The sequence below is a fragment of the Chiloscyllium plagiosum genome, unplaced genomic scaffold (genome assembly GCF_037043375.1).
Source record: "Chiloscyllium plagiosum isolate Xiang-an unplaced genomic scaffold, Cpla_swu_hap1 HiC_scaffold_3, whole genome shotgun sequence".
NCBI lineage: Eukaryota > Metazoa > Chordata > Chondrichthyes > Orectolobiformes > Hemiscylliidae > Chiloscyllium > Chiloscyllium plagiosum.
The window spans coordinates 68,306,123-68,319,385 of NW_028270141.1; the positions used below are offsets into that span (position 1 = coordinate 68,306,123).

General features: G+C 41.3%; 1 protein-coding gene across 7 annotated transcripts in view; it reads right to left on the reverse strand.

Moving 5' to 3' along the window:
• The window catches only part of cd2ap (CD2-associated protein), a 242,843-nt gene that overhangs the window by 111,484 nt on the left and 118,096 nt on the right, over positions 1-13,263 (reverse strand). For all 7 annotated transcript variants that reach the window (XM_087980127.1, XM_087980120.1, XM_043683183.2 and 4 more), the window contains one exon: positions 4,607-4,754. In XM_087980127.1, the coding sequence (XP_087836253.1) occupies positions 4,607-4,754 (148 nt within the window). The remainder of the gene's footprint in view (positions 1-4,606; positions 4,755-13,263) is intronic.

Below are 13,263 nucleotides of genomic sequence, written 5' to 3' on the forward strand. Positions count from 1 at the left end.
AAACCTGGGGTCGGGGTCTAACATAAATGGATCCCACCTTGAGCACACATTATCCAACTGCTTGCAACCTGTCTGCAGTGAGCTGGAAAAAAATTAGAGTGACAGAGAAAACCTGAGTTAATTGGCTGTTAGGAACTGCCAGTAGTAAACAGCTGTAAATTACAAATGTGTACAATTCAAGAAAGAGCTAAAATAATATCTTAGTATAAAAGGTAGCCAAATTAGAATAAGGGGAGGAAAGTGAAATTAATGAAAGGGTGGCAACTATGAGACTAAGAAATTAAAGTGAGCAAGTGAGTGAGTAAGAAAGGTCAAGTTTAAAGTTTGAGTCAAGCCACCTCAGGTCAGTCGACCTGTAACATGTGAGAAATCATAGACCCCAATGGTTTCCTTGGTTTTATTAATAAAGGCATTGTATACAAGAGCAAGGAGCGTAAGACACTTGTTAAATTTCAGCAGTAGTAATGTGCCCATTTGTGGGCACCACAGTACAGCAAAGATAGAATGCAGAGACTATGCAGGTGTAATTTGCAAGAATAGTCTCAGGTGTAAGAAACTTCAGCTGTGAGGATAGACTGACTAAGCTGGAACCATTCTCCTTGGGAAGAAGGTAGAGAGGAGATTTGACAGAGGTGTTCAAAGTCATGCATGGGCTGAATAGAGTAAATACGGAGGTAGGGAAATGCTGCTTCCAATCGTTAAAGGAACGAGGCTGATAGGGGCATCGATTTAAAGTGACATACAGAAGAATTGATGTTGATCTGAGACAACAAGACGGTTATTCAGCTAGTTAAGGTATGAATTACACTGGCTGGAAGTGTGGTGGAGGCAAGTTCAATCGAGACATTCAAGATGACATTGGATGATTGTTTGGATAGAAATAGCGGGCAAGGGCATGGGGAGGAAACAGGAGATTAACACAATCTCAATGTTTTCTTGAAGTGTCAGTGCAGACAAGATGAGCTAAATGGTCTCCTTGCCCACTGCAGCAATTCAGATTGGTAAATCAGAGTATCTGAGTTGCCCTAAGCTTCAATTACAATTAAGACAGAGCAAAATAATTCTGAAAATAAAATTCCTGCATTTTTTGGTCCTTGCTGACTATTAATAGTTTTTCCATGTCATGGACTTTGAAAGTCAGTCAGTGTCATCTCATAAACAAAACTGTAATTTATTCCAGTTCACGATGGCTACTGAGTGAAACATGTGTTTTCTATGGCTGCCATTCTCAACTGAATTAGATTAAATGAAACATCAACAATCCCTCAGATTTTCAAACAACCAAACTATTGCTTGTTCCAGATTTTCTATTGAGGGAAGCAGAAAGGGTGGTGATAATTTTACAGTGGTGAGCTTAAAATGTAATTTGCCCATTCAGTTAGTCTGTTAGCTCAGTTGGCTGGAAAGCTGGTTTGCAATGCAGAGTAATGCCCAGAACATGGGTTCAACTCCTACACCAGCTAAGGTTACAATAAAGGTGTCTCCTTCTCAACCTTTCCCCGCTCCTGAGACATGACGACCCTCTGGTTAAAACACCCAGTCGCCCCTCGCACATGAAAGAGCAGCAAAGCACTTCACTTCTACTCTTCACCACTTGACTCCAATAGATGAAAACTTCACTGGAAAATAATAAAACTACAACATGTACCACAAGTAGGTACTCGGACTGACTTTCAGCGAAAAGTATGACTTGGATCATTGCTTCTAGTCACTCAGGTCAATTTCAGCTGACATAGTACATGACTGAAATACAAATAGCAGCAATATGCCATAAGTAAAATAATTTATATTGCTGGTACGTTACACCAAGATTATCCTTAATCAAAATTGGCACATCCTCTAGTTGATAGTGAGCCTGACTGAGGTGGGCGATATTTAAAAGAGTGGCATTTTTTTTAAAAGCCAAATCCATTAAACATAAAGCCACATGGAAACAAACGTAAACATAAATGGTTGTTAAGAGTTGTTAAGAGTTTAGGAGTAGCACGTTCGTGCTAAAATGAAGGAGAGGTATGGCAAGTTATGCGAACCTTGGAAAACCAGGGACATTATGAACTTGATCAAAAAGAGAAAAGGAAACATACACAAGGTCGAGGAGAATGGGATCTGATGAAATCCTTGAAGCATATAAGGAAAATAGGAAATAACTTCAACAAGGAATTATAAGGGCTAAAAGAAGTCACAAAAAGTTGTAACAAATACGATTAAAGAGACACTGAAGGCTTTTTATGCAAGTATGAAAAGCAAGAGGGTAAGCCAGGGAAAGACTGGCCCACTCAAGGACAAAGGAGAATCTGTGTGTAGAACTAGAAGAGGTAGGTGAGATCCTAAACAAACACTTCTTGTACTCATTCACCAAAGAGAAAGAATTAGTGAAGGATGATATCAGGGAAGGGAGTATTGAATTCCTAAGCCAAATTGCTATTAAAAAGGAAGAGGTGTTGTGCATTTCAAAAGTAGGTAAGTCCCCAGGTCCTGATGGGATCTATCCTAGAATATTGAGGGAGGCAAGAGAACAATTTGCTGGAGCATTAACAGACATCCGTGTATCATCTTTGGCCAAAGGTAAGGTCCCAGAGGATGGAAGAATAGCTAATGTTGTCCCATTGTTTAAGAAGGGTAGCAGGGATAATCCAGGTAATTACAGGATTGTAAGCCTCACCTCAGTAGTCGGGAAATTATTGGAAAAGATTCTCAGTGACACTATCTATACACATTTAGAAGCAAATGTGTATAGATTTTAGTGATAGCATGGTTTTGTGCAGGGGGATCATGCCTCACTGACTAGATGATGTTTTCTGAGGATGTAACAAAGATGATTAATGAGGGAAAAGCAGTTGTCGTCGTCTACGTGGACTTCAGTAAATACTTTGACAAGGTTAAAAATCACACAACACCAGGTTATAGTCCAACAGGTTTAATTGGAAGCACACTAGCTTTCGGAGCGACGCTCCTTCATCAGGTGATTGTCCTGATGAAGGAGCGTCGCTCCGAAAGCTAGTGTGCTTCCAATTAAACCTGTTGGACTATAACCTGGTGTTGTGTGATTTTTAACTTTGTACACCACAGTCCAACACCGGCATCTCCGAATCATGACTACTTTGACAAGATCCTTCTTGGCAGAATGGTACTATAAAGGTGAACCTTAGAGTGGTGCTGGAAAAGCACAGCAGGTCAGGCAGCAAACAAGGAGCAGGAAAATCAACATTTTGGGCAAAAGCCCTTCATCAGGCATTAGGGCTAAATTCCTAATGAAGGGCTTTTGCCAAAGCGGTGCTTTTCCTGCTCCTCGGATGCTGCCTCACCTGCTGTGCTTTTCCAGCACCACTCTAATCTTAACTCTGATCTCCAGCATCTGCAGTACCCAACTCTGCCTGGTACAAAAGGTGATGTCACATGGTATTGTGTGTGTGTGTGTGTGTGTGTGTGTGTGTGTGTGTGTGTGTGTGTGTGTGTGTGTGTGTGTGGGGGGGGGGGGGGGGGGGGCGGCGCTGGGAAATGATGCAGAGAAGAGTTCAAAAACATCTGGAACGTGTGGGTAGCACCTGGAACTTGTACCTGGATGAATATCAGAATAGGGAGAGAATAGAGGGATAAGAATCCTGTACATGAGACTAATTTTAGTTTGGAAGGGCAAAACATGTTGGCACTGGCTTGAAGGGCCTGCTCCGATGCTGTACTGTTTCTTGTTTGTCACATTGTCTATATTCTACAGAAATGGCTGCGAATGCTGCCCAAAAGATGCAAAACCAGTGTTAAGAATGTGGATATATTCATATCTAATAGGTTGAAACTATATCAGTCACACTCCAGATAAAATGCTCACTGTGTATCTCTGGGCATAAGTTGCCAGACTTGGTCAAGCTTTACTGAGATTTGTTCCAATGTTCACAGCATTCCGCATTCATTTATTACAAAATCAAATGCTCAATGCTTGAAGTCTTGTTACAACTCCACATGATTTTGGAGATACCACAAAGTACGGAGTACAGTTTTGGCCTCCATATTTAAGAAAGGATGTACTGGCACTGGAGGCTGTTCACGAGATTCACCTAGACCGAATACTGCGAGGAAGAGGTTAATAATCAAGAATGACTAAACAGATAAGGCCTTTAGTCATGACAGTTTAGATGAAATGAAGGGTAATCTTATTGAAATGTGCAAGATTCTGTGGGAGCTTCAAAGTGTAAATGTTGAGTAGATCTTTCCACTTGTAGGGAAATAGCAAAGTAGGGGACATTCATTTAAAACTGTGGTGCAAAAAGAGATTTTCTACTCCAGAAATTGTGGCTGCTCAATCACTGAAAGTATTTCAAGAGGAGGTGGATAGATTTTTGAAGCACCACGGAGTTGAGAGTATGATGACCCACCATATTCCTGAGATCCAGGAAAGATCAGCTATGCTCTTATAGAACACCAGGACAGATGTGAGGTGCCAAATGGTTATTCCTGCACCTATTTCTTATGTTTTCATGTTTAGTGCTTTACCGCTCTGTTGTGCATTAAGTTTGCTATTGGAGTATCCAAAGTGTAATAATCACTATTTCTATGAAGTACTTTACTGTCTTAAATTACAATCAGTAATCATTGAAGTGCTGTAACTTACTTCTTCTGACAGACTTTGGTTGAACTGGTAAACCAACAATTGGGAATCCAAAATGACTCATGCGCTGTACAAGATTGGCAACGTTTCCAGATTTTTCTCGTTTAGTCACTGGGCTTTCCTCTTTTGCATCTGCATCCTTTTTTACTTCCTGCAAGAAAGGAAAAATGATTCAGGCATAAAGCAATAATCTGCTCCTTGCAGAAGAGAAGATTAAGAGGTGACCTTACTGAAGTGTTCAAAATGATTAACAAATTTTGACAGAGTAAAGGGTATACTCTGTTTCGACTAGTTGGTCTGTCAGTAACGAGGGTTCACAAGTTCAAATTGCCACCAAGATAGCTGGGAGTAAGAGGTGGATCAACTTCTTTACTCAGTTGTTAGGATTTGGAATGCACTCTGTCTGGGACTGTGGTGGAGGCAGATTCAGTAAGAGGTTTCAAAAGAGACTGGATGTCTTTGAAAGTGATAAGTTCAGAGGGCTACAGAGCTAGGGTGCAGTTCTCAATCAGTTTGGTAGCTCTTTCAGGAGCCAGTAGATACAACGGACTAAATGGCTTCCTTCTGAACAAGAATGTTGTAGGATCCTGTGCAGAGGATTTTGCAATATGGATGCAAAAAATGCAACAAAATTTAAATACTACCATACTGCAGCACTTTCACAACAAAGTTAAAAATCATACAACACCAGGTTATAGTCCAACAGGTTTATTTGGAAGCACTAGCTTACGCAGCGCTGCTCTTTCAAGGTGGTTGTGCAGTATAAGATCATAGGACACAGAATTTATAAATTCTTACAAAATCCTTGCAAAACAGTATGGATCTGATGTCAAAACTTTGATGCATGTCAGTTACCACCTGAGTCCCGCAATTCCTCTGCTCGCCTTCCAAACTCATCTTCAATCTCCATGAACCTCTGCTCACCCAAAAATCTACTACACAGACACCTTCTCGCCAACCTACAGGAACACTCCCTGTCAGCAGTTTAAGCTTCAACTGGGCCTTTCCTTCTTCCCCAGCCCAACAACCCACCATAAAGACGTTAAAATCTGTTGTCTCAGCATTTCCCCATGCTCTTCAATCCACATTCATGGATGTGCATTTAGCTGTCGAGGCCCTACATATTGGACGTCCTCTCCACCTTTCCATTTTGTACTTTTAAAGTCGACTTCAAAACTACTCAAGGCAAAGATTTTAGTCCCATCTTGTCAGAGCTCCTTCTTTAGCTTATTCTGGTTTGTAACACAGCATGGTTATTTTCTAATTACAGGCTCTCTATATAGAAATAATTATATGGAAGATGAAGCTCTCAGACTGTTTGGTCTAACCAGTCTACAATCAGTGTTATACTCCATTCCAACTTTTTTTCTCCACCCCTCCCAAACTGTCCTCACTTCATCATCATCATAACCCTCTGTTCTTCTCTCATGATAACCGAACTTCCCATTAAACGGTTATACCATTTGCCTGAGCCTCTTCCTATGAGAGAGATTTCCAAAACCTTCCCAGGAAGGCATGGTGGCTCAGTGGGTAGCACTACTGCCTCTCAGTGCCAGGGACCTGGGTTCGATTCCAGCCTTGGGCAACTGTCTGTGTGGAGCTTGCACATTCTCCCAGAGCCTGTGTGGGTTTCCTCCCACAGTCCAGACACGTGCAGGTTTGGTGAATTGGCCAGGCTAAACTGCCTGTAGTGTTCAGGGATGTGTAGAAAAAGTAAGGACTGCAGATGCCAGAGATCAGAGTCGAGAATGTGGTGCTCCTCAGGCAGCATCTGAGGAGCAGCAAAATCGAAGTTTCGAGCAAGTTAAGCCCTTCATCAGGAATGAGGCTTGTGGGCTGGGGTCGGAGAGATAAACCCGGCCCCCATTTATCTCTCAGACCTTGGCCCACAAGCCTCATCCCTGATGAAGGGCTTTTGCCCGAAACTTCGATTCTGCTGTGCTCGGATGCTGTCTGACCTGTGCTTTTCCAGCACCCCACACACTTGACTCAGGATGTGTAGGCGAGGTGTGTTAATCAGGGGAAATGTCAAGTAACAGGGTAGGAGAATGGGTCTGGGTGGGATAAACTTTGGAAGGTTAGTATGGACTTGTTGGGCCAATTGTTTCCACATTGTAGGGATTCTAACAAAGTAGACATTTTCAATTTCTCTATTTCTATCCAAAGTCAAAGCACACTCTATGCGTACTCTACCATAACAGTGAAAATCTCGGTTTGGTCACCTTTCTGCTTTAGTTTTTACGGTTCAGCCTGCTCAATAGCCCCCGATAGATGTACTGTCACACTCCTGGCATTGCCAGTTCTTCAATTCTGACCATAATATATCCTTTATGCATTACAGTGACCAGAACTATGCACAGTACTCCAAGCGTGGTTGAATTACCTTTCAAAACATCTTTAAAATGAGCTCTCCACTTCTCAATTTTAACCTCTAGAAATAAATCTCAACTGTTCAGTTTGCTTTTTTAAAAAATGGCATTATAAACCTGTATGGCTCCTTAGAATAATTTTTATGTCTGGACAATCAGATCCTTTTGCTCTTCAACCATTTAGATTCTTATTTTCCAAGAACCATATGATATCTACACTTTGCTAATCAAAAAATAATGGACCACATCTTCACTCAAGACGATAGTTGTCCCACAGTGCAGATGGGAGTTGTGCACCCGAACTACTGCAGCAGACACCCTGGGAATTGCTCTGCAAGTTGAAACATCTGACGGGGGCTCAGTTAATTTCTAGATTCTGCTGATAATGTCCCCACTACCAAGTTAGAGGATTCTGAGAGATCTAGTTATCCAGGAACAGTTAGAAGAATTACAGACAGCCAAATGCACCCACATCCCATGCCCAACTCAGGCAAATTCCCTAACAAGCTTCCCTTGGGCCGAATACAACCCCCACCAAACCCGACCTCCGTTTCCCTACCACCCCTCTATAATAAACTCCACCCAGCTCTCCCTTCAACCAACTCCCACTCCACTCACTCCTCCTAACTGCTTGTGGACTCCTGACATCTACTTTCTGCAGACTCCACCCCAGTGAAACAACCATCTCTGACTCCCCAGAGACCCAACCATACTCTCATAAGCAAACTTACCTGACTCCTCACCACAGCCCACTTCCATCCCATGACCATCTTAGCAACTAAGCAGGTACCAACACCACCCACCCCCAATATTAATCCAGCAAATTATTCCGAGCTAATATCGCTGCCACCCCAACCCTTGCCCACCTGCCAATTCAAGCACTCTATACTTATCTGTTGCATTCATTCAAGTCAGTCTCTGAAAGAAGTTTCAAGAGCTTTCAATCCTGAAATACAGCAGGAATGGTCATGGAACAAAAAAAGGACATGGGTTGGTACTGCTGGCTGTTTGGCCTACTGGGCTGTTGCAGTTAAGACGAACAGCTATTGTGTCAGAAAATCAGATAAACTTACAAAACACTCCTCCAAAAAGAGTAAAAAGTGTTTTGTTCTGGTCCAATCAGGATCAGAAATAGGTTTTCCACACCTGATCACAATATTTGGGGAAATATTTCACACTTAGCTACATCATAATAAGTTTATAAACTAAATACTTATTTTGCAAGTTTAATAATTGCTCCTTGTAAATAATTGTAGTCGTCCTCAAAATTCACAACCCCTCTCAATTTGATGCTATCGGCTAAATAAAACGTAGACACGATTGCAAAATTTGAATCATCAAAACAACTTGTGCACATGTGGTTGCAAGAACCCACTTTCCACCTTCTGTCAGATCTTCATTCACCGTAAGGCGACACGCTGACTCAGTGGTAAACACTTCTGCCTCACAGTGCCAGTGACCCAGATTCAGTTTTACACTTTGACCATTCTCTATGTGGAGTTTACGCATTCTTGTTGTATCTGCATGGGTTTCTTCCAGGTGGTCCGGTTTCCTCCTCAAAGATATTCAGGTGGATTGACCATGTTGAATTGCCCCGTAGTGTCCAGGGACGTGTAGGTTATGTGGGTTAGCCATGGGAAATGCAAGTTTACAGGGATAGGGTATAGGGTTAGATCTGGGTGGAATGCTTTGCAGAGGGTCGGTGCTAACTCAATGGGCTGAACGGTCTCTTTCTGCACTGTAGGGACTCTATGTTCTTTGCTCCCTGGCTCCGAACTCTGACCTTATTCATTGGTCAATGTGGCGCCACATCAAAGGTATTTTGAAAAGTTATTTAAATAATATTTACTTTACTACATTTAGCACATTATCCGGTCTCAGTTGCTGCTTAAAATAATTCACTGAAGTTTGTTGAATAAAACTTAATCTTTTGAATTCTGGCCCAATGTACTTCAATTTAAGTCTTCACGCTCCTGCTATCACTCTCAAATTCTTCAAAAACGAGCAGATCATCAGCATCCCATCTAGACCAGGTGTTTCATCCTAAGGCAAATTAGTTGGTAGTATTTTTCATATTTAATTTAAATACAATTAGATCATTTCCAACGTCAGATAATTTTATATTTCTGCCATTCACGGTTGCTGCCAGCCAAAAGCCAAGTTTGTTTCCTAAAGGAACACTTTAATTTGGCCGTTGTCTTATATTATACAGATTTGTCATCTATTCGTCAACCTTTGCAGTATCTAATCCACCTGTCACTAGTATTTCAGATGAAGTACAATACCAATCACTTAACCAGTGTAAATAAATGAATAAATAATTAGTAGATTATAGATTTTTTGTCTTTTAGAAGTCAGACTATTACTCAAAAAGCTGTAATTTAAGCTACAGAATACAAGGAAACAGAAATGTAGCTTCAGGTCTGTCATCAATGCTGACTGTTACACGGGGGGTGTGAGAGGGGGGCAGTAATGTGGCTATCACACAAGCGTGTATGCTTAGACTGATTACTTTTCTGCAGCATATGGATGTTTTATACTGCAAGCAATTAATTTATTAATGATTGATTTGGAAACTTTATTGACCAGTCTTTCTTAAAGTAAAGGCATCATCTAGTATAGCATTGAGGCATACAAAGACATATCCCAGATTTAATCTTTCATCTCATCTCACCAAAGGATAGAACAAGGGAAAGTGCTTCAACGATCCCTGTGCAAAGACGAAGAAGCAAAGAGGAGAAAAGATTTTGATTCCAACTGCTTCAGTGAATCACGCGTCCATGTGCAAATACACAGCTGGAACTCTCTAAAGAAGAGACATGATGTCAACAGTGTGTCTTGCACTAATTAGGCCTGAAATGGACCAGACCAAACCCCCTTAAAATAAATTAAAAAGGACAGCCTGGACCTTGATTGTTTTCTTATTTTAAAGGCAAATACTAGGCATTAGGTTTTAGATGCAATTTCATTGGTCAAACTACCCGTCTTGAAGCAAAACATGTTTTATACATAAACCTCTAGTTAAAATCTAACAAAAAAATAAATTGGAATAACTTAACTATTGCAAAATTTAGCAATACGATAAATTATTTAACTATTAAACAGTAACATCCCATAACCACACTCTTGGCAAAGGCAAATTCAGCAAAATAGACTGCTTGACATGCAATTCTCCAGTCCAGAAGGAAAAACATCAAGAGAAAACTTAGAAGCAGAGAGGGTTATACTGCAGCTTCCAAACCCAGCTTCAAGACCCCAGCAACTTCCACTGAAAAATTAAAATTAAAAATCCTAGCTCTGTAGGAGTTTGTCCCCCACCCATTCAGGCTGCTTCTATTGTTCCAACTTTTTTTTGAAAAACTCCAAGACTTCACACTGTTTACTGGCACTGAGTCAATTAATCAGCACTTCCATCTCAACCTTATGTCTTCATAAGAACCAGGACAAGATATACCTCAAAGACACAGTATCATCACAAATATAAAATATGAAACATTTTAATAATTAATAAGCTATGTATGCAGCATGAAAGGAGATGCTAATTGGTTGAGCTACGGTTGGCATAATGACACAGCAGGAACCGAATGTTATGTAAATGATTGAAATCAAACCAACCAAATAATTTCTGATTGGTCAGGGGATTACCCATGGGAATGCAGAGTTTGCTGGTCTCTGAAGCCCTTTCCTCAGTGAAAATGACACAATGTGTGAATGTACAGCTTTTACCTACGAAGAAAAGGGTCCTGTGTGAAAATACATGCTGCTACATGCTGTGTGAAAATACATACATCTCATAATGAATCAGCCTTCAAGTCCTACTCCAATCTTAAAATGGTTTGTGGGGCAATTCTTTGTACACAGGTACAATTAGTAAATGTTCCCTAATAGTAGAATCACATTCAATGCTGGACACAATATTTTTAGTTTGCAATCATAGGTTGGCTGAGCACAGTTGGCATGCTGAAAACTGCAGTCAAAGGAGTGCTTTTTGATTTAGTCTCAGGACTCATTGGAATTACAGCCTACATTGTTGGTATCACAAGCACTAAACCACAAGTATGTAATTAGTCATTTGCCTTGGAGACAGAACATCTTTTGGCTTGACAGTAGCAGTCTGTTGCTGGAGAATACCACTCCTATGTCAAATTAGCATCACAAGATTGCTGGCCTCTGGTCATCTGATTGGCAGAACATGATGAGTTGAGTTCTGCAGGAGTCTGTGTGGAGGCCTCAAACTTTCTCAACAGTTGATATCATGACTCAGATAAGGGGAGTGAAGACATGGTAACTAACTTGCAGGCACCACCAAGATACATTGGAAAATGCATTGTGAAGACGACATAAGGAGATTGCAGATGAATTTCAATAGTTTGAATGAGTGGACAATAATCTTTCCGATGGAGTATAATGTCAGGAAACGTGATCACTTTGCCGGGAACAACATAAAATAAGCAAACTGTTACTTAAGAAGAGAATGATTGCAAAATTCTGAGGTGCAGAGGATTTAGGTGTTCTCTTTTGCAGGAGTCACACAAACTTTGTATGTACATGCTGCACTTAATCAAGGCAGCTAATGGGACACAAGATGAAATGAACTCAAAAGGATGATATGCCATGACCTGTGAACCCAGGAGACCTGGATTCAAGTCCTACCTCCTTCAGAGTGTCTGAAAACATTTCTCAACAGGTTGATTAGAAAAAGATAAAAAAAAAAGAGATGCTTTGGTGTAAGAGGCACTGGTGAAACCATATCTTGAATACTGTGCGTCGTTTCAGTCTCTCAATTTAAGTAAAGATGCAAATGTATTACAAGCAGTTCGAGAAAGATGAACGAGATTGATATCTGGAAAAAGTCAGTCAGTTGTTTTAATGAGGATATTTGGACAGCAGGACCCACTTCCACTGGAGTGGGGGCAGCACAGTGGCTCAGTGGTTAGCACTGCTGCCTCACAGCACTCGGGTCCCAGGTTCAATTCCAGCCTTGGGCGACTGTTTGGGTGGAGTTTGCACATTCTCCCAGTGGGTGCGCTCCGGTTTCCTCCACAGTCCAAAACATGTGCAGGTTAGGTAGACTGGCCGTACTAAATTGCCCATAGCGTTAGGCACGTTAGTCAGAGGGAAACGAGTCTGAGTGGGTTACTCTTCAGAGGGTCGGTGTGGACTTATTAGGCCGAAGGGCCTCTTTCCACATTAAATAATCTAAAAAAAGTAATCTCATCTCAACAGTGACTTAATTTAAAGTTTAAGATCCTGATCTGACTTGACAAGTTGGAGGTGGAAAGAATGTTTCTTCTTGTGGACTGCACTGTTTGCAACTTAGGAGTACCCTTGAGGGCCAAGGTGGTCTTTCTGTGCAACTTTGGAACTCTGTCAGAAGATGACAGAATTGGAATTACGAAATCTTTCTTTTTTTACCAAGGCCACAGTAAGTTCTTGCTGTGCAAGGTTATCAGGGGTAGATGGGAATGTGGAATTCAAAACATACACAAACTTTAGCCATTGATCGTAATGACAGGAATGGCACAGCGGATGTGAGGGGTCACTTAGCCTATTTCCCCTCCTTGCATATTCACTTATTTCTCTAACATTTGAAACACCTTGCCTTTACAGGATAATCCTGAATTGAATTGATTTGAATTTATTGTCATGTGTCCAAGACATAGTGAAAAGCTACGAGCAATACAGGCAGATCACATAGTTAAGTAGCATAGATAAGTAAATAATAGGTATACAGCAGCAAACACAAAACCACAGGTACAGGTGAATGCCAAGAGTTTGAGAGTGCATTCAGAATTCTAACAAGAGGAGGGCAGAAACTGTTACGAAACCGGCTGGTGCATGTCTTCAGGCATCTGTACCTTCTTCCCAATGGTAGAGGTTGTAGAAAAACATTGCCAGGGTGGGATGGATCTTTGAGAATGCTGGCGGCCTTTCCTTGACAGCGGGCCTGGTAGATGGATTCTATAGATGGGAAGTTGGCCTTTGTGATTGTCTGGGCCAGGTTCACCACTCTATGTAACCGTCTCCAAACGGTACAGTTGCCATACCAGATAGTGATACATCCGGACAAAATGCTCTTGATGGCGACCTATAAGATTTGGCAAGGGTATTTGCCATCATGCCAGATTTTCTCAGCTGCTTCAGGGAAAAGACACGTTGTTGGGCCTTTATAACCAGTGTGTCCACATGAAGAGTGGGGACTCCATGCCCTTCCATCAGTTAGCACAGTCAGTTAGAGCAAACAGTGATTCAAATCAGAATAGCTATGATTGCAGAGTTTTATTTTGACAT